This window comes from Copadichromis virginalis, linkage group LG3, assembly GCF_057382275.1.
Source record: "Copadichromis virginalis isolate Kocher_CV1m ecotype Utaka linkage group LG3, C_Virginalis_male_GT1.1, whole genome shotgun sequence".
NCBI classification, from domain to species: domain Eukaryota; kingdom Metazoa; phylum Chordata; class Actinopteri; order Cichliformes; family Cichlidae; genus Copadichromis; species Copadichromis virginalis.
In genome coordinates, this window is record NC_140620.1 from 2,714,665 (window position 1) to 2,734,254 (window position 19,590).

Below are 19,590 nucleotides of genomic sequence, written 5' to 3' on the forward strand. Positions count from 1 at the left end.
GGCCACCCACCCACCAGGCCTGAAGGTGCCTGTCACAGCCACATCCACACACGCAAACACACCTTCCTATACACACACAAGCATGGACACGAGAACAGCAGCACAGTGCAGAAACACACATAATATAAAAGGAGTCATAACTGCTCATGGACTGGGTCGCTCAGACCCAGGTCCCTGACATGGACGGAGTTTTGGGCACAGATTACTGATTACTGGCAGATTACAGATTACTGGCTCCTGACTACAGTAGCCGTAATCCATCAAGCGAAGTGGTGCGGCTTCGTAGCTTACCAAAGTCGTACTAAAACATTTTTGACAGATTTTTGAGCGACGTGTACCACATAAAATCGGTTTGCAGGGCTCGCAAAATCGCTAGCCCGACGTCCTGGAGCTAGCGATATGTCCGGTCGGGCGACCAAAATCTATCTCAGCCCCGCCCGTCAGGTTATCATATAGCCCGACGGGCGGGGCTGAGATAGATTTTGGTCGCCCGACCGGACATATCGCTAGCTCCGGGACGTCGGGCTAGCGATTTTGCGACTTTGTGATCAGCACAACGAGAATTCATACATAAGGCGCACTGGATTATAAAGCGCACTGCTGATTTTTGAGATAATTAAAGGTGTTGGGTCTAAACTCAGACCCTGCTGTATCCAGGACTTATTCCCGTGAAAGAAAAACAAGGCAACAGTGATCGATCGTTTACTTGCAAGGGAGGCCTCGTCGGTATCTCAGCTCATTACGAATGACCCCGACAATGGCCTCCTCTCGCTGCCTTTTATTGGGAAAACAGTTCATCACAGCAAGGCAACGCCCAAATGGTTCTAAGACAAGGCATTGTATGTATATGTGTGAACTTCTGTATGTATGTAAGAATGTGTGTGTGTGTGTGTGTGTGTGTGTGTCCTCCTGCTGGGCAGGAAGCTTACATCAAAAAGACCGTCACAAGGATGTGTCTGCAATAAAAGACTACAGCCCCCCACCCAGAACCTCGAGAGGGAGGGGGGCAGTGGAATTCCTTGCATCACAGAGTTAAAACGATGTAGAGATGGTAAGCATAAAAATGACAACATTTAACAGTTCAGTCTAACAAAAGGATTTTAAGTGCACCTTAAAGTGCAGAAGATACGGTAGTCACTGTTGTTACTGGGAGCAGAAGAGTTATAGCACAAAAACATTTTTGAGTAAGATAAGATAAGATAAGATAAGATAAGATAAGATAAGATAACCTTTATTAGTCCCACACGTGGGAAATTTGTTTTGTCACAGCAGGAAGTGGACAGTGCAAAAGTTATGAGGCAAAAATTAGAATACAATAAGAATAAATACAGTACACAACTGTACAGAATAGAATAAAATAAAATAAATATACAATAAGATAAAAATAGAATACAAATGCTATATACAACTGAGTAAAAATACAACGATGACAGAAAGGATTATTGCACTTAGTATTATTGCATATGTATGGATGTGTGTGTTTGTTCAGTTAAAGTCTTTGTTGTGGAGTCTGACAGCAGTGGGGAGGAAAGACCTGCGAAATCTCTCCGTCCCACACCGTGGGTGCCGCAGTCTCCCACTGAAGGAGCTGCTCAGTGCTGTCACAGTCTGCTGCATGGGGTGGGAGATGTTGTCCATCAGGGATGACAGCTTAGCCGCCGTTCTCCTGTCACTCACCACCTCCACTGGGTCCAGAGGGCATCCTAGAACAGAGCTGGCCCTTCGGATCACCCTGTTCAGTCTCTTCCTGTCCCCAGCAGAGATGCTGCCGCCCCAGCAGACCACACCATAAAAGATAGCAGAAGCCACCACAGAGTCATAGAAGGTCTTCAGGAGTGGGCCCTCCACCCCAAACGACCTGAGTCTCCGCAGCAGGTACAGCCTGCTCTGCCCTTTCCTGTAGAGGGCGTCTGAGTTATGAGTCCAGTCCAGTCTATTGTTCAGATGAACACCAAGGTACCTGTAGCTGTCCACAGCCTCAATGTCCATACCTTGGATGTTCAGTGGTTGCAGTGGAGGATGCTTGTGCCTGCGGAAGTCTACCACCAGTTCCTTGGTTTTACTGGCGTTGATCTGGAGGTAGTTCAGCTGGCACCAGTCCACAAAGTCTTGGGTCAGACCTCTGTACTCCTTGTCGTCCCCATCAGTGATGAGGCCGACTATTGCAGAGTCATCAGAGAACTTCTGCAGGAAGCACTGGGTGGAGTTGTGGGAGAAGTCTGCAGTGTAGATGGTGAAGAGGAACGGAGCCAGAACCGTTCCCTGTGGGGCCCCCGTACTGCAGACGACCCTGTCCGACACACAGCCCTGAGTCCTCACATACTGTGGTCGGTCGGTGAGGTAGTCCAGGATCCAGGTAGTGAGGTGATGGTCCACTCCAGAGTTCACCAGCTTGTCCTTTAGAACCGAGGGAAGAATGGTGTTGAAGGCACTGGAGAAATCAAAGAACATGATTCTCACAGTGCTTCCAGCGGTCTCCAGGTGAGCGAGGGAACGATGTAGGAGGTGAATGACGGCATCATCCGCTCCAATGCCAGGCTGGTAGGCAAACTGAAGTAAACATAAGAGTAACAACCTCTGGGTTTTTATACAAAATTTCACCTGAGCCCTTCATACATTTCAAACTATATTGCAATCCATTCAGGCACTGCCAGTGAAAACTTGTTAATAGCTACATGAAAATACTTGGATTCAGCACTTTAAGATGTGATTTTATGTTGGTAAAAGTGAAAGAGTTTACAATATTCTGACAAGGCAAAAATCAGTAATTATACAGTAAATATATCAGAAAATATCCTGCAGACATTGCCATGAACCAAAAAATAAAAACCCAACAAAAAATTAAATTAAAACTGATAACATCAGAAGTATGCGGGAAAAAAAAAATCAAATTCTAAAAGAAAACAAAAAAACATGCAGAAATTTGCAATCACACATTTGGTGAAAGGTTTAAATGAAAATGTTTAAATATAATATTAAAAACTACATGAAACAAATAGATATTGTTAAGAAATACACTATCATGCCATGAAAAAGTTAAAAATTACACATCTATAATTGTTGTGTGTCATAAAATGCTACAAGTCAATAAGAATAAATCGATGAGTAATGCGTTTTTCTTTACTCCTTGAAGAGATTAACAGCTAGGTAGGTACAAATTCAGCGTTTGGACAGCACTGTCCTAGGAGCACTGAGAATGTTATGTTTAGTGACAGTGGCTGTCAGCAAGATCATCTGTATGTGACAGCTCTCCGTTTTATTTCAAACCTAGATGTTTATAGAGAAAGGGATCCTCCTCACGGAGAACCTCAAACATTTCTGAATCACCACCTTTCCTGCTCACAGTGTCAAAAACCCAACTAGCTTTATCTTTTCTGTTTTTCACTGTTTTTGCTTCGTCCACTTCATCTATAGTTAACACTTTTTTTTCCAGCAGGTGGTCCAGCAGACAGCTGAGAACAGGTCCTGATATCCTTTCGATGAAGCTCCTCCGTATCTTTTTTGGACCAGCATCCAAAGATTTCACAGTACCAGTTGTTCCTCCAGTAGGCAAAAGACAAACCTCTGTTTCCCAAACACAGGTGGAGCTGCTCTCGTCTCTCAGACACAGGTTAATATCTGTAAAGACTTCCTTTAAGAACACCTGAAATGATGGGAAGTAGCTTTCGAAGAACTCCTCTTGAAAATCAGCTTGTTTTGGTAGAACTTTAATGAGGTCATGTTCAGGATCAGTGGCCAGAGTGTAAGCCTGCTTTGGATGCAGTTTGCAGTCAGAGGTTGTCTCGATGTATATCTCAGTTTTGTCTGACTTCTTCCTGTCACGCCGCATTTTGGGGAACACAATATTACGTGGCAACATGAACACACTGAGGACAGATCTGGGATTACAATCGTTTGGGGGTTTGTAGAAGAGCAGAACCAATGATTGGACTGGGTCGGGAGGAGAGTCTTCATCCTTGACATTACCATAAGCAGAAAACCCTTCGATATTTATAATAGCATGAGTTTTGGTTATCTTGTGAGGGTGGATAAACTCGATGCCCACATCTTTCACATGAGCAACCTGCAAGAACTGGCCTCCACCTGTGGAGATGACCTCACAGTGTAGGATATGAAGCTGACACACAGACTGCTGAGGACACGTGATGTCAAACAGAGGTCCTGCAGGCTTCTTGTGGTGTTGGGCCAGCAGCCTTCTGTTCCAAGGGACAGTCCTGTAAACCACATCTCCTTCTCCCTTCATGACAAACATCAGGTTGGTCACACTGCACTGGTACAGGCCTGGACAGGAGCACTGGAACATGTAGGTTTCATCACCAAAATCATCAACACTGATGTTGGGTGTATACTCATGTAACTTCATGGATGGTAAGCTTGCTGCCCGTGTTAAGTTGTTCCTTGGTACGTTGCTCAATAAAGATGAGTGACTTTGAGAGCGAGTCAGGCAGCAGAAAGCTGTGGAGCAGATGTGCAGGTGGGAGCTTGGTGGCAGGGCGCTGCTCACTGAATTAAACTCAGTCCCTACAGGTGTTTCTTCTGTATGATTTTCAACATCTGGATGGGTTTCTGCTTGCCAGGAAGAAGCTCCAAAAGGGTTTTCAAGCTTTTCTTCATTGCTGCATTCAGGAGACCCAGTTACCAGTAGACTGTGAGAAAGTGTGGAAACAGACGATTTACTTTGGTATCTGCTGTAGTTCATAGGTTCACAGTTTAATTTAGTAACCTGACTTCTAAGTCTCAAGTTCTTCTCTATTATACTATTAAATTTCAGGCAATCACAAAGTTTGTGAAGAATGTATGTCACCAAATTTAAATCAGACCACATATGGTCCTTTTAGTGTTCAGGTCAGTTACTTTTCGTAAGTTCTGAGGCGATCTGTAGCACCTCCTCTACTGTCTCTGTGGCTGCTGTGCTCCGTCAACATATGGCTAATTACTGACACAACACTATTTGACAGTGAGATAGACCAGGCCGAAGAGAGATAATAATGATCCACCAAGAACACATTATGAAATTTCTTAACCCAGTCTTCCTTAACTGGATGAAAGGACATTTTCTAGGACATCTGCCAGTCAGTGACATTTTTCTTCATCTCACAACAGGACACTGCAAGCAACATGGAATACACAGAGTTTCTGATTTCTCAGACTTTTTATGTAATTTAGTTCTGAGCTCAGATAAAATAATTATTGTGGGTGATTTTAACATCCATGTAGATGCTAAAAATGACAGCCTCAACATGGCATTTAATCTGTTATTAGACTCAATTGGCTTCTCTCAAAATGTAAAAGAACCCACCCACCACTTTAATCACACTCTAGATCTTGTTTTAACATATGGCATAGAAACTGAACATTTAACAGTGTTTCCTGAAAACCCTCTCCTGTCTGATCATTTCCTGATAACATTTACTTTTACAATAATTGATTACACAGCGGTGAAGAGTAGACTTTATCAAAGTAGATGTCTTTCTGAAAGCACTGTAACTAAGTTTAAGAATATAATCCACCCACTGTTATCATCTTCAATGCCCTGTACCAACACAGAGCAGAGTAGCTATCTGAACGCTACCCCAACAGAGGTCGATTATCTTGTTAATAATTTCACCTCCTCACTACGTACGACTCTGGATACTGTAGCTCCTGTGAAAACTAAGGTCTCTAATCAGAAGTACCTGACTCCGTGGTATAATTCTCAAACACGTAGCCTAAAGCAGATGACTCGTAATCTGGAGAGGAAATGGCGTGTCACAAATCTAGAGGATCATCATTTAGCCTGGAGAAATAGTTTGCTGCTTTATAAGAAAGCCCTCCGCAAAGCCAGAACATCTTACTATTCATCACTGATTGAAGAAAATAAGAAAAACCCCAGGTTTCTCTTCAGCTCTGTAGCCAGGCTGACAAAAAGTCAGAGCTCTGTTGAGCCAACCATCCCTTTAACGTTAACTAGTAATGACTTCATGAACTTCTTCACAAATAAACTTTTTATCATTAGAGAAAACATTACCAGTAATCATCCCACAGATGTAATATTATCTACAGCTACTCTTAGTACCATTGATGTTAAGTTAGACTCTTTTTCTCCAATTGATCTTTCTGAGTTAACTTCAATAATTACTTCCTCCAAACCATCAACGTGTCTTTTAGACCCCATTCCTACAAAACTGCTCAAAGAAGTCCTGCCATTAATTAATTCTTCCATCTTAAATGACAAACTTGTCTGGTGGTGTGTGTTAGAGGGATCTGAATTAAACTGTAATTAACCAGAAGCAATGTAAACCGTAAAGTGAGTTATCACATAATCTGTTCCATCAGGTTGAGTTTGTTTTTTAGTAATTATGGTCACCTGGCACACCTTTAGTTTAATGGGAAGAGCAAGCGGACATATGCCGTTTGGCGAACAGTGGCTTGCCTGGGTTTGAGTCGGACCTGTGGCCCTGGTCTTCCCTCTCTCGCTCCCTCTGCTTTTCTGTCAGTCTCTACTGTCCCTATCAAATAAATCCAAAAAAGACCCCCATTCTTTTTTTAAATAACAAATAAAATAATTATAATTTGGTCACCTGTATGAAGGTTTTTCAGCCTCAGTCATTTGTGCTTTTCTGAAATCCTAAAAAGTGGACAGTAAAAAAAAGAGATTAGTAAATGACTTCACGCAATTGATGGTTTTCTATAACAGGACGAGACTGCTGATACTCAACTGCACACAGGGACACTGAGGAACCATGACGATGATAAAATACACTAAACCCAGGATAAAGAGGTTCAGTGAATGTGGTGTTGAAGGTGTGGAGGTGGATCAGAGTGTCAGAGGAGACTCTGTAGAAGGACAGAGTGCCAGCAGGACAGTCCACATACACTGCTGCTCTGTTAGAGACAGAGGAGGAGGAGGAGGAGGAGGAGGAGATGGATGTTGGTCTGTTATTGTGCCTGACATAACGAGGACCATCATCAGAGCAGATCAGACTCCAGGACTGATCATTGTATCCAAACCAACAGTCACCACTGCCTCCTTTCCTTCTGATGCTTCTGTAACTCACTGATATAAAAACGTCTCCTCTCCACTCGACCTCCCAGTAACAGCGACCAGTCAGACCATTTCTACACAGCAGCTGAGGATAAAAATCAAATCTGTCTGGATGATCAGGATATGACTGAACCTCCTTCACATGTGTCACCTTCCTGTTGTTGTCAGACAGTTGGAGCTTTGTGTGCACTGTGTTTGTGTCGATTGTGAGTTGACAGGAATCTGATGGAGAGAACAAACACAATCCAGCTGCAGTTATTGATCCATCATCTGTTCATTGATTGACACTTTGATGATGACTCCTGACATGATGAAGATGGTTGAATGTGTGCTGCTTTGTTTTCATGAATCCCATTAAAAACACACTTACACTTCCTCAGACCTGGTCTCAACCATCGGACTCCAGCAGGCTCCACCCTGAAAGGAGGAGGGGGGTCAGAGCAGCACAGTCAGTTTCAGTTTATTTGTCATATGCAAGTTAGCACAGGGTCAACATTGCAATGAGATGTGTTTGACGAGCAGCAGTCACTCAGCAGCATGATACAGTAGGAGAAAATAAAATAAAATAATAAAACAATAGAAAACTAGTAAGGAGCAAATATTAGAGAGACGTGGTAAAAGAGAAAAGACTAAATATATATGTATCTATAAATATAAATATATGTACACTAGTGATTAAATAAGAAACATGACGGGGGGGCAGATGGGACATTGTACAGGAATGAGCAGCAGAAAATCACAGTATTGCACTTTTAAATATAGATATCAATAAAGTGGAGTGACCAGTTCAGATTATACAGAGTACTTGTGAAGCTGCAGCTTCTGAGTGCTGTGTGTGTGTGTTTAAGTGTTGTGGTTGATGGTAGAAACTGTGTTTAAGTCTTGTAGTCCAAGCAGACAGAACCTGTAACGTCTGCCAGATGGTAACAAGAACAGCTGATGTGCTGGGTGGCTGTGGTCCTTGATGATGCTGTGAGCTTTACGGAGGCACAGCTGGAGATAAATGTCCTGAATGGCAGGAAGCCTCGTGCCAGTCATGTGCTCTGCTGCCTTCACCCTCTGTAGTGATTTACGGCTGCTGGCAGAGCAGCTTCGTACCAAACTGTGATGCAGCTCATCAGCAAGCTCTCGATCGCACACCTGTAGAAATTTGAGGTGATGTTGGCGTTCATGCTAAACTTCCTCAGCCTCCTCAGGAAGTAAAGCCGCTGGCGAGATTTCCTGATAGCAGTGTCTGTGTGAAGCAGTGTCTGTGTGAAGGGTCCAGGAGAAGTCCTCTGTGATGTTGACTCCAAGGAACTTGAAGCTGCTGACCCTTTCGGCCTTGACACTGTTTATGTGGATGGGCTGGTGATCCCTGACTGGTCGAGAGTCAGGTTATTTTCCAGACACCACTCGTACAGCACCATCACCTCCTCTCTATAGGCCGTCTGATCATTGTCTGTGATGAGGCCTATGATGGTTGTGTCATCCGCAAACTTGATGATGATGTTGGAATCGTGTTTAGCAACACAGTCGTGTGTGAGCAGTGAATATAGGAGGGGGCTAAGCACACAGCCCTGTGGCGAATGTGAAAAAAAATCCATGAATCCACATGGTAGGATTTGTAAAGAATTTATTGGTAAATCAGGGTGGAAAATAAGTATTTGGTCAATAACAAAAATACAACTCAATACTTTGTAACATAACCTTTGTTGGCAATAACAGAGGTCAAACATTTACTATAGGTCTTTACCAGGTTTGCACACACAGTAGCTGGTATTTTGGCCCATTCCTCCATGCAGATCTTCTCGAGAGCAGTGATGTTTTGGGGCTGTCGCCGAGCAACACGGACTTTCAACTCCCGCCACAGATTTTCTATGGGGTTGAGGTCTGGAGACTGGCTAGGCCACTCCAGGACTTTCAAATGCTTCTTACGGAGCCACTCCTTTGTTGCCCGGGCGGTGTGTTTTGGATCATTGTCATGTTGGAAGACCCAGCCTCGTTTCATCTTCAAAGTTCTCACTGATGGAAGGAGGTTTTGGCTCAAAATCTCACGATACATGGCCCCATTCATTCTGTCCTTAACACGGATCAGTCGTCCTGTCCCCTTGGCAGAAAAACAGCCCCATAGCATGATGTTTCCACCCCCATGCTTCACAGTAGGTATGGTGTTCTTGGGATGCAACTCAGTATTCTTCTTCCTCCAAACACGACGAGTTGAGTTTATACCAAAAAGTTCTACTTTGGTTTCATCTGACCACATGACATTCTCCCAATCCTCTGCTGTATCATCCATGTGCTCTCTGGCAAACATCAGACGGGCCTGGACATGCACTGGCTTCAGCAGCGGAACACGTCTGGCACTGCGGGATTTGATTCCCTGCCGTTGTAGTGTGTTACTGATGGTGACCTTTGTTACTTTGGTCCCAGCTCTCTGCAGGTCATTCACCAGGTCCCCCCGTGTGGTTCTGGGATCTTTGCTCACCGTTCTCATGATCATTTTGACCCCACGGGATGAGATCTTGCGTGGAGCCCCAGATCGAGGGAGATTATCAGTGGTCTTGTATGTCTTCCATTTTCTGATGATTGCTCCCACAGTTGATTTTTTCACACCAAGCTGCTTGCCTATTGTAGATTCACTCTTCCCAGTCTGGTGCAGGTCTACAATACTTTTCCTGGTGTCCTTCGAAAGCTCTTTGGTCTTGGCCATGGCGGAGTTTGGAGTCTGACTGTTTGAGGCTGTGGACAGGTGTCTTTTATACAGATGATGAGTTCAAACAGGTGCCATTCATACAGGTAACGAGTGGGGGACAGAAAAGCTTCTTACAGAAGACGTTACAGGTCTGTGAGAGCCAGAGATTTTCCTTGTTTGAGGTGACCAAATACTTATTTTCCACCCTAATTTACCAATAAATTCTTTACAAATCCTACCATGTGGATTCATGGATTTTTTTTCACATTCTGTCTCTCACAGTTGAAGTGTACCTCTGGTGCAAATTACTGACCTCTGTCATCATTTTAGGTGGGGGAACTTGCACAATCGGTGGCTGACTAAATACTTTTTTGCCCCACTGTATATTTATAATATACTATAACTTCTTTAATTATATGCATAATTTATCTATTTTGTACATTTTATACTTGGGAGCAGTTAACACTTAACACATGAATGTCACATTCACAACTTAGTTATAACTCACGTTTCTGTAGCAAAGGACGGTACAGAGTCCATGGACCGAGCACTTGGAAGAGGCAGAAGCAGAGGCCGAGCACTTGGAAGAGGCCAAGCACTTGGAAGAGGCCGAGCACTTGGAAGAGGCCGAGCACTTGGAAGAGGCAGAAGCAGAGGCCAAGCACTTCCCAGGAACAGATCACTTCCCATGGATCCAGACTCTGTTTCAGAAAAGTCCTTCCTTCTAAGAGGAGAGGAAGACCACAAGGAACTCTCTCCGGCTCTGACAGAGAGAAAAATACATCTGTTAGTCATTTTCCACTGAAGCTTTTCTCTCCTCCCTGATCCTGGCTCTGTTAGAACTATCCTCCTGTTAAAATGTAGTTTTTCCTTCCCACTGTCACCAGGTGCTGCTCATAGTAGATCACCTGATTGTTGTTGTCTCTCTAATATTGTACATTTTATCTTACAGTAGAAAGTCAGTTGATTTTTGTTGTGAGCATATTTTAATCTTTTGATTAGAATCTAAACTCAACCTGTCATTCAATAAAATGTTTTCAATGGAAATAAATTTTGTTTATATTATTTAACTGTAAATGTTTTAATAAAAAATAAATGATAAATATATTTTTCAGGGGTCTGTACATTAGTTTGGAAAGAAATAACTCGTGTACTTGCTCCACTGTCTGTGTTACACCCTTTCTGTCTGTGTAACCTAATAAAAGGATCATTTACAACCAGAGCAGCTTTTAACATGAGGTGGTGTCATCACAAATGTAACCAGGATTCTGCCTCTCAGCGAGTCTTGTTTTGTTGTTTTGGATTCATCATGTAAGAGTCAGAGGTTTTTGACCGACCACGTTGCATACATATTTCTCAGAGTTCCTTCCTCAAAGAGCAAAATAGCATAAATCAAGCATTCAGTCAATGGAACTTGGAAACATCTCTGGACTTAACTAAAGGAAGTCCAGTACATGCAGTGTACTGCTTGTGTCAAAGCCTAAAGCAAAAGATGTTGTGTTGTGTGTAAATAAATGTGTCTTCAATTAAATCTTATACTTTATTATTTCAGGGCAAGCAATGAATTGAAAAACAAATTATTGGGAACTGCTAATGAATTTCTGGTGCTGATAATTGGATTGGTTCAAGCATCAAAGGTAACTAATCCTACTGAACAGCTCGTTAAGTAGAACGCACATCCAACAGGCAGCATGAACGATTATTTCATTTTTATTTAGTGGGGTGGATTTTAATGGTGGACAAATGGGGAGAAGATTGTTGGGGATGGTTTCTCCTCTTTGGTCTTTAGACAAGATGTTCGGTTCTTATGACAAACTTTGATTCCTTTGTGTTTAAAGACAAATCCCCTGATTGTGAACCGGTTTGATAAACAGCTGGTATTTAATTTCTTTAGAAACTGTCTTGTGATTTTATTTCCTGGTAGAAAACGGTCTTCTTGGCACTAAAGACAGACAGCAGCTTACTGTTGTTTTCTATGAAACTCAAACTGATCTATAATCTATAATAAAATATATATAATATAATCTATAATCTAAGAAGTAATTACTGATGGTTGAGTTTTGAGTATAAGTGATTTCTATGCTTAACTGAGTTTACCGCTAACTTCCTCCACAGCATGACTGATGCAGAAACCATGAGCACGAGCATCACTTCCTGTTTGCTGAAGTGGATTTTCAGTTGTTTTAAAGAGACAGTTTAAATGGACTGAGGGAACGACGTGTTTGTAGTTTATATCCAACAACATCAAGCAGTTTAATCAAAGAGTTCATGTTACTAACAGCTCACCTCTCTGCAGGTTTGACATTTCTTCTAAAGCTGGTGCTACGACTGGAGGTGAAGTCAGAAAAAAAGCTGTGTAGAGGTTCAGCAGGTCTCTTGTAGAAACTGTTAGAGAAGAAAAACGTGTTTTTCATTTGCAGCCACAGAAGCTGATGAAGACTCAGAATCCCTTCGTTGTTCCAAAAATAAACTTGTTTGCAGGCTGAGCATGAGCAAAAGGAAGAACAGAGCGCCACCCAGAGGTAAACAGTTTTTTACATGGTAACAGCTCACCTCTCTGCAGCTGACTCAGGCTGGGATTCAAATTCAATGGAGAAATGTTTAGACCCATCACTCTGTAAGGACACAGAGCTGGGTGGAGGTCCAGGCTGGTTCCTGTGAATAATGATGCAGCAGTGATGTGAGTGCTGAGCTGTGACATGGAGAAGAGTCATGGACAGTTAGAGATGGTCATCTCACCTCTGAGCTTTGGTCTGGCTCTCATGTTCCCCACACAGAGTGCTTTTAGAGGGAGGGGCTCCCTCCTCTCTGTCCTCACACTGATCCATGCTGCTCAGCTCACACACACTTTCTACCTGCAGAGGAAACACAAATCATTCATGTGCACATCAACTGATGTCCATCATGTGTGCTGTCCAAACATCAGCTGCTTCTTTCCTGCTTCATCTCAGTGTCAGCTGGATGCAGTCAGACAGCAGTGTGAGGCAGAGGAAGCTGCCATCAGCTGCTCTGCTATCAGTCCACTAGATGGAGCCTGAAGCACACACGATGCATTCACTGACACACACTGATGCACTGTGACTGGAGGCTTCAGTCAGTCCAACATGTGTGAACAACATTTGCAAAAGCTTCACACTAATATCTCTGTGGTCAGGATAAATGTGAGTGCCAACCAGAGTTGTTACTAAAGTTGCTTCACTGCTGAAAACAGTTATCAGTCTAACAATATTCAGCATAGTGTGTATGGGAAATTCTTTTACTGATGTATTAATCACATTATCTTATTGTATGATGCCTTGGTGCCACTGGGTTTTAACATGTCTCACACTCAGATGTTACTGCCGGGCTTACACTGTGCGACTTTTTCAGTCACGTTATTCAGCTCCTGCTCAAACTGTACGATTGACTCGCAGGGGTTAGAAGGTCATAGGTCACGATGCAGGTCTCACACTATACGGCCCGATGCTCTGATCGACCTGAGTGCTCACACTGTGCGTCCATAACATGAAGGTTATAACAGAAAATCTGTCGCTCGCTCTGTCTTTCACTCACACAGACACACCACCACCATCAACTTTGCTAAATTGCTAATGAAAAACATGATCAGCTGTGATTGAGCAGCAGTGTAAATCCAACTATTTTCACGGTTGTTGTGGTCGTGATAATTTTGTGATGCCACATCGAAAAGGCTCGGATGAGCCAAAGTTCTACAAGTTGTGCCTCCATCGCTTGTGTCCAGATCACACGCTGCACAGCTGTGCTGCTCCGTCTTTTTCCACCTACATTTGTGTTTGTGCGTGAGCAGTGTGACAAACTGCGGTGACACCCTCACGATGGTCGCGAGGATTTCAAACAGGTTTAATTTTTTATGACCGAGCGATTGATGATCGGGAGCTGGTCGAGGTGCTAATCGCGTCTCGTTACCCCACGTATACTACACGACGCACGATGAAGGCCAAAATCGGGCCGATCGCCAAAACGGTCGCACGACTCATCGGCTCAAAATGGGCCAAAAATCGCAGAGTGTGAGCCCAGCATTAGACAAATGGTGGGGGTGTAGTAAGGATGTTGGGGGAAACAGGAACTCCACAGAAGAGTCTTTTGTGTCTTCGAGGACTCTGGGAGTGTGAAGCTTAAGATGTGAAACAGCTGTGCACTGCCTTTAGTTCCTGGAGAAGGTTTTTAACTGAGAGCCATGCTGGGCTCAGACTCTGCTGACCGTCTGTGCCGCGGACATGTGGGCTCTCCACAAGACCTCAGGGACCTGCTGCGGTGATAAGGAAGAAGAAGATCACTTAAGTAAGTTGGAGCTACACCGTGCAGGGCCCTATAGGTCATGATTATGATCTTAAATTGGACCCTGAACTTGACAGGGAGCCAGTGCAGCTGAATCAGCAGGGGCGTGGCATGGGAGTGTTTGTGATGCTGTGTCAGAAGCCTGGCAGCAGCAGTCTGAACACCCTGCAGTCGTTCCAGGGAGGCGTTACTTCAGCAAGTAAAGAAGGAATTACAATAGTCTACGCGAGATGAAACAAAAGCATGAAGAATCATTTCCAGTTCAGAGCGTGACACAATGGGACTCAGTGATATTTCTTCAATGGTAAAAACAAGAGCAAACCAAAGATTTAACGTGTGTGTCAGAGCTGGGTCAAAGGTAACACCAAGGTTCCTAATGGAGGATTTAATATAAGCAGCACGAGGGCCTCCATTTTTAACCTCGAGGGTTGTATAATATATAATGTTCTTCTCCCCCTTTTGCACAAGTGGACGAGCAGTCAGGTTACATTTCACTGCGTGTTGTACTTGTATACGAATAAAGAATCATGACTTGTCTGAACATCTGACTTCACCTGTTGACATACCTGATGTCTAATTATCTGTTAATGTTTTTTCATTTTGCCAAACTTAATTTTCCAATTTCACTGATCATTATCAATAATTTCATTTTAATTTGTGTGTTTAGTTTTTATTTCTGTTTTAACTTTTCCACATCTAGTTTTAGTTGTGAGTTCAGTTCTAGTGAACTACAATAACTGGTGTGTTTTGTAACACTTCTAGAGTTTGTGACGCAGTATTTTCAAGACCGACATGTTGAATCTGCGTCTAACACTTTTTTTAAAGAACTTTATTTAACAAAAATGAGTATACAACATACGAACAGATGAAGTATACAAAAGGACAGAACATGAACACACAAAGCCAGGGGTAAAAGAAAAAGGTAACAATTATATGAATACATGCAAAAATACACAAATATTGTTTTTTGTTGGTGCAGTCTGATATTGATTGTATGTACATTTGCACATCCTTAAAATAATGACAGAAATGTGGTGTTTTGTTAGTAAACTTACATTATGGATAAAAAATGTAGCTAAAAGTATTAACAAATTTATCATAAAAAACATTTATCATTCTTCCTGGGGAACTTAAAGAAACAGAATAAAACATTTTCCCATCGTAAAGAAAACTCCCTTAAAATATGGACAATAACAAAGCTGCTAAATTCTTCCAGAATCTCTGTGAAAGAACAAGAAAGATGTGTCACAGTTTCTGGATGATCCCCACAGAAAGTACAATTAGTATTAATGTCCCTTATAAATGTGACCATGTAGTGACTGGCTGGATAACATGTATGTAGAATTTTAAATGAGACTTCTTTCACCTTATTTACAATCAAATATTTATGGGGGACCATCCAGACTGTCTTCCACTTGATATCTGGAACATGTCGGTTCCAATAAGATTTTACATATGGGAGAGACGATATCTTCTTGGAATAAACTACGTATTCTCTTATTGCTGTGACCAAGTTCCTGTGTAAAGCAGATTTTTCCCCACTGCTGACTCAGCTGGATCAGGGAGAGTGACTGAGGCAGAGATTGAGCTGTCAGTGTTTTTATATAACATTAACGTCTAACACACATCTGTACTAAATGTTCATTTACAAAGTCCGCTCTCCCGCTGCCCCTGTCAATATAAACGGCCGAGCTCAGACCACATTAAGGGTGTTTAGTCTGAGGCTACACGGGTATTTTTGAAAACGGAGATTTTCCGTTTTCGTTTTAAAAAATAATCCCGTCCACACATAAAGGCAGAAATGAAGGAAAACGCTGCTATGAACATGCCAAAGCAGCAGGTGGCGCTAGATTCCTAACCGTGCAGAAATGTTGGCCAATCAGAAGTCTAGAAGCCTCGGTGGGAAAAAGTAAACCAAGCTGGGGTCGTATGTGTGGAGGGACAGTAACTGTGTGTAAGCATTTAAACACTGCAGAGAGTAGAATTAACAGTATTGTAGAAATTCATTTCACCGAAACAATAACTTCAATTCAATCTTTATTGGCAGACTTCATGTCCATAAAAACAAGACAAGAAACTAACGGGAAGCACTCACTGTCGGATCTGTAAGTGCTAAAATTATACTGTTACTCGAACCATCCAGTCGTTCTCTAAAATTGAACATTAACTTTCTTAAAAGTGCTTTAAAAGTCCAAACACCCACAGCTACAAACATCTGGCTGGCACTACCACTTCTAGGTATCCTGCAAAGGATTCTCATCATTATATGCAACATGCAGCTTCTGCATGCTACATTGTTTGTAGGATGACCACAAGGGGGCAGTATATAGCGGTGTGCAATACGCTTTAAACAAAGCCACTTTAACTGGAAATGAACAAAAGCTGAATTTGCGTGCAATAGTATTTGCCTGCACATAGAGCTTACACCGCTGTCTGTATATGTCATCATCATCATTCGCTCAGTAATAAAGTGACCGAGGTATTTCACCTTTTTATGAACTTCAAGAGTTTGTGCCAGTTTAAACAAAGGGAAATTTAGCTGTTTATCCTGCTTGGTTCTACATATCAAAACAGCACTTTTAGCAGCATTGTACTCAATGTCATATTGCACACCATATTCAGTACAGACATTAAGATCCTGTAACCCAGCACTGCTTGGACTAAAAACAACCAGGTCATCTGCATACATAAGATGATTTATCAGTGCTTTACCTAATATACACCCAGTGTTACAGGCTCTCAGCTGTATGGACAAATCATCAACATATAGATTAAATAAAATTGGAGACAAAAATCCCACCCTGTCTGACACCAAGGGGGCAGAAATACTGCTTCCCCATTTTGCAGCTTTGTCCTTCATAACTGGTACCAGTAAAATACACAGCATTGAGTCTGGTAATATGGCATGAATCATAAACCCAGTGAAACAGAGCGCTAGAAGAGGAGCTAGCCTTACACTAGCATGTTTTAAATGTTCTGCAGTGATGTGATCCAAACCAGAGGATTTATTATCAGACAACCTATGAATGGCTTCATATTCTTCATGTGTCCTTACACTTATTGTGTCATTGCTCATGTCAAGATTGTCCTCATATGGTTCACTTTTTATACAGTTAAACAATGCACTGTAATGCTGTCTCCATAATACTGCAATGTTATCTGCCCCAGAAACACCTTCAGCAGTTGATGGTAGAGATGGTTTACAGTTATTAAGAGCTTTCACCTCTTTCCAACAAAAAAACAAAACAAAACAAAACAAAACAAAACAAAAAAAACAAAAAAAAAAAAAAACACGGAGTTTTAGAAAATCTCCACCCTGGCCGGAGTTTTTAAAAATCTCCGTTTTCAGTGACAGAAAACGCCGTTTACGTGTGGACGAAAGGTGCAAACGCACAGAGAAATCTGCGTTTGCAAAGATACCCGGGTACGTGTGGACGTAGCCTGACTCCCGGAGTCTGATCACACACAGACAGAGGCGGACACACTCGGCCTCGTTAGAAAACATTACGCACTGACTTTAATACAAACACACAGTTTGTTGTGTGAAGAACTCAAACACGAGCTGAACAAACAGTAAAGTTCCTAAACACAAACTGTTAGAGGAGGAAACGAAGCAAACTTACAGTTTCTTCACACCAACAAGCTCCACTCCACGAAGCTCAGCAAAGACGAAAGAAGGAAACAGCCAAAGATGCATTTGAGGACACTCGGGAGCATCCAAACACTACGGATTGCGTTCACGTAAACCTCGGAAACTCGCAAACCTCCGGCAGGTGGATACACAGTAGAGATGTTTTAAAAGGCGACGAGAACAATTCAGTAACAGCGCCTCACTTCTCACGGACCGGGTAGATGGCATGAAACTGTGGCCCGATGTTAGCTACATCAACATTATTAATTAACTTGTATTTTCCAAAGACGTTGATGGCGAGGAGTTACGTAATTATAAGAGCACCGAGGCATATAGTCATGTGTGCGAAGGCGGGTTACCCTTTAAGCGCAGATGGTAGGAAACTGAATATTCAAATAAAAGTTAGAAATAATTGCTTAAAAATATGCTGGTGGCAGGGGTGGGGCCAAAGCCTAAGACCCTACCCCCAACACCCCTAACCCTGCAAACCCATTGATCACAAATAATGTGGTGATAGAATATGGAATTTATTATTAAGACGTTTATGAATATGGTGAGCTAACAAATGCACACATTATGCTTTGTTGTTCAGTATTGTAACGTTCGCAAGAACCAGACGTTTGGATCTCAGTTGTCCGTTTATTCGGTAACACAGGCAAACGGGCCGCTACCTCCGGGAGAGTGCTCTCGTACAGCCCCTCACAGTCACACAACAACAAGGACCCCCCTCCCCTTCCTGCACACATTGACTCCCTTTTTCCTGCAGCACAACCAAACATGCATCTTAAAGAAATAACAGTGTGCAGAGATAACCAACATGCCACTGTAAACAACATTTAACCATCATTACAGTTCATTTCTATGCAACACCAGAGGGATTTCAATACACAGCAGTGTATTTGTCACGGCGGAGCGGGGAGCGAATGGGCGTGGAAAGGAAGAAAGGAAAGAAAGCCCCGACTTTATTACCACCGTGGGTTTTGTGCGAAGGAAGAAAATCTTCCTCCAACCGGGTTGAGCAGTGGAGCCACCGAGGGGAAGCACACAATACAACTGTCAGATTAAAATATGATTTATTATCTTTAAAATAAATTAAAATAACCTTGGCCAAGGGATAACAAACAATCAATAAACCAACATTAAAAGTCCTGTGGCCTGCGCCACGACCTAAAAGTCCCAGGGAGCTAAGAAATCCAGCGAAGTATAAAAAGGGAAACCCAGCGGAGTCCTCTCCTTCCTTTGCGCGTCCCGATATGCTGGAGAAAGGGAGGAGCGGCAGTCACTATTCTTCTAGACAGTTTTACTTCATAAAAAGGGATAAGTGAGGGACTTACCCCGGGTGGGCAGAGCTCTCAACTCCGCCCGCCGCTTCTTTAAAACTGCAAATCGGCACAGCCGTCTCGTGCCTTCCGCTGGTGCTGTCTCCGCTCTCTGCGCGCTGGTGCCTCTCCGGTCTCATTCGTCTCGAGCCTCTAGCCTTTGAGCGTAACTCCTCAAAGCAACGCTTTCCTTCCCCACTCGTCCTCAAAGAGCGCTCCTTTCTGTCGTCTACCCAGCCCTCTTATTGGCCTCTCTGGTACCTCTCAGGTGAAATCAAGTTAGTAATCAGATAGGGGTGGAGACAGGTGTTCAATTAAATAGGATAAAAACCTGCAATAGAACTCATCCAAACAAACCCAATATACAATATTAAAATATTAAACAGATAAAACATCGCAAAACATGCACAGTAAAACTAAATAACTTGTCCCGTTTCACCCCGTGACACATTGACAGTTGAAACCAGATGTTTACAAACACTTTAGGGGGAAAACATAGAAACATTTTTTTTACTGTACAACATCAATTTAGAGTAAACTTGTTTTGTTTTGGATAAATAAAGATTGAAATATCTTTTGAATGAGTTAAATGTCAGAATAAAGAGAGACAGCTTTCTATTTTAATCACTTTCATCAAAGGTAGGAG

At 42.6% G+C, this 19,590-nt stretch overlaps 2 protein-coding genes across 2 annotated transcripts; both read right to left on the reverse strand.

The window, feature by feature from the left end:
* Window positions 1–2,537: 2,537 nt before the first annotated feature.
* Window positions 2,538–10,253, reverse strand: LOC146712296 (uncharacterized). The gene is made up of 5 exons (XM_085452010.1): window positions 10,207–10,253; window positions 7,395–7,441; window positions 6,699–7,246; window positions 6,561–6,607; window positions 2,538–4,646 (listed from the first exon to the last, which is right to left on the reverse strand). The coding sequence occupies exons 1-5, from the start codon at window positions 10,236–10,238 to the stop codon at window positions 3,257–3,259; spliced, it is 2,064 nt and encodes a 687-aa protein (XP_085308136.1). The 5' UTR covers window positions 10,239–10,253; the 3' UTR covers window positions 2,538–3,256.
* Window positions 10,254–10,322: 69 nt separating this feature from the next.
* LOC146712297 (uncharacterized) lies at window positions 10,323–19,098 on the reverse strand (the record flags this gene model as incomplete). The annotated part of the gene is made up of 5 exons (XM_085436174.1): window positions 17,618–19,098; window positions 12,438–12,553; window positions 12,252–12,353; window positions 11,985–12,083; window positions 10,323–10,461 (listed from the first exon to the last, which is right to left on the reverse strand). Coding segments are annotated over exons 2-5 (429 nt in total), but the record flags the coding sequence as incomplete, so codon positions are not given.
* Window positions 19,099–19,590: the final 492 nt, after the last annotated feature.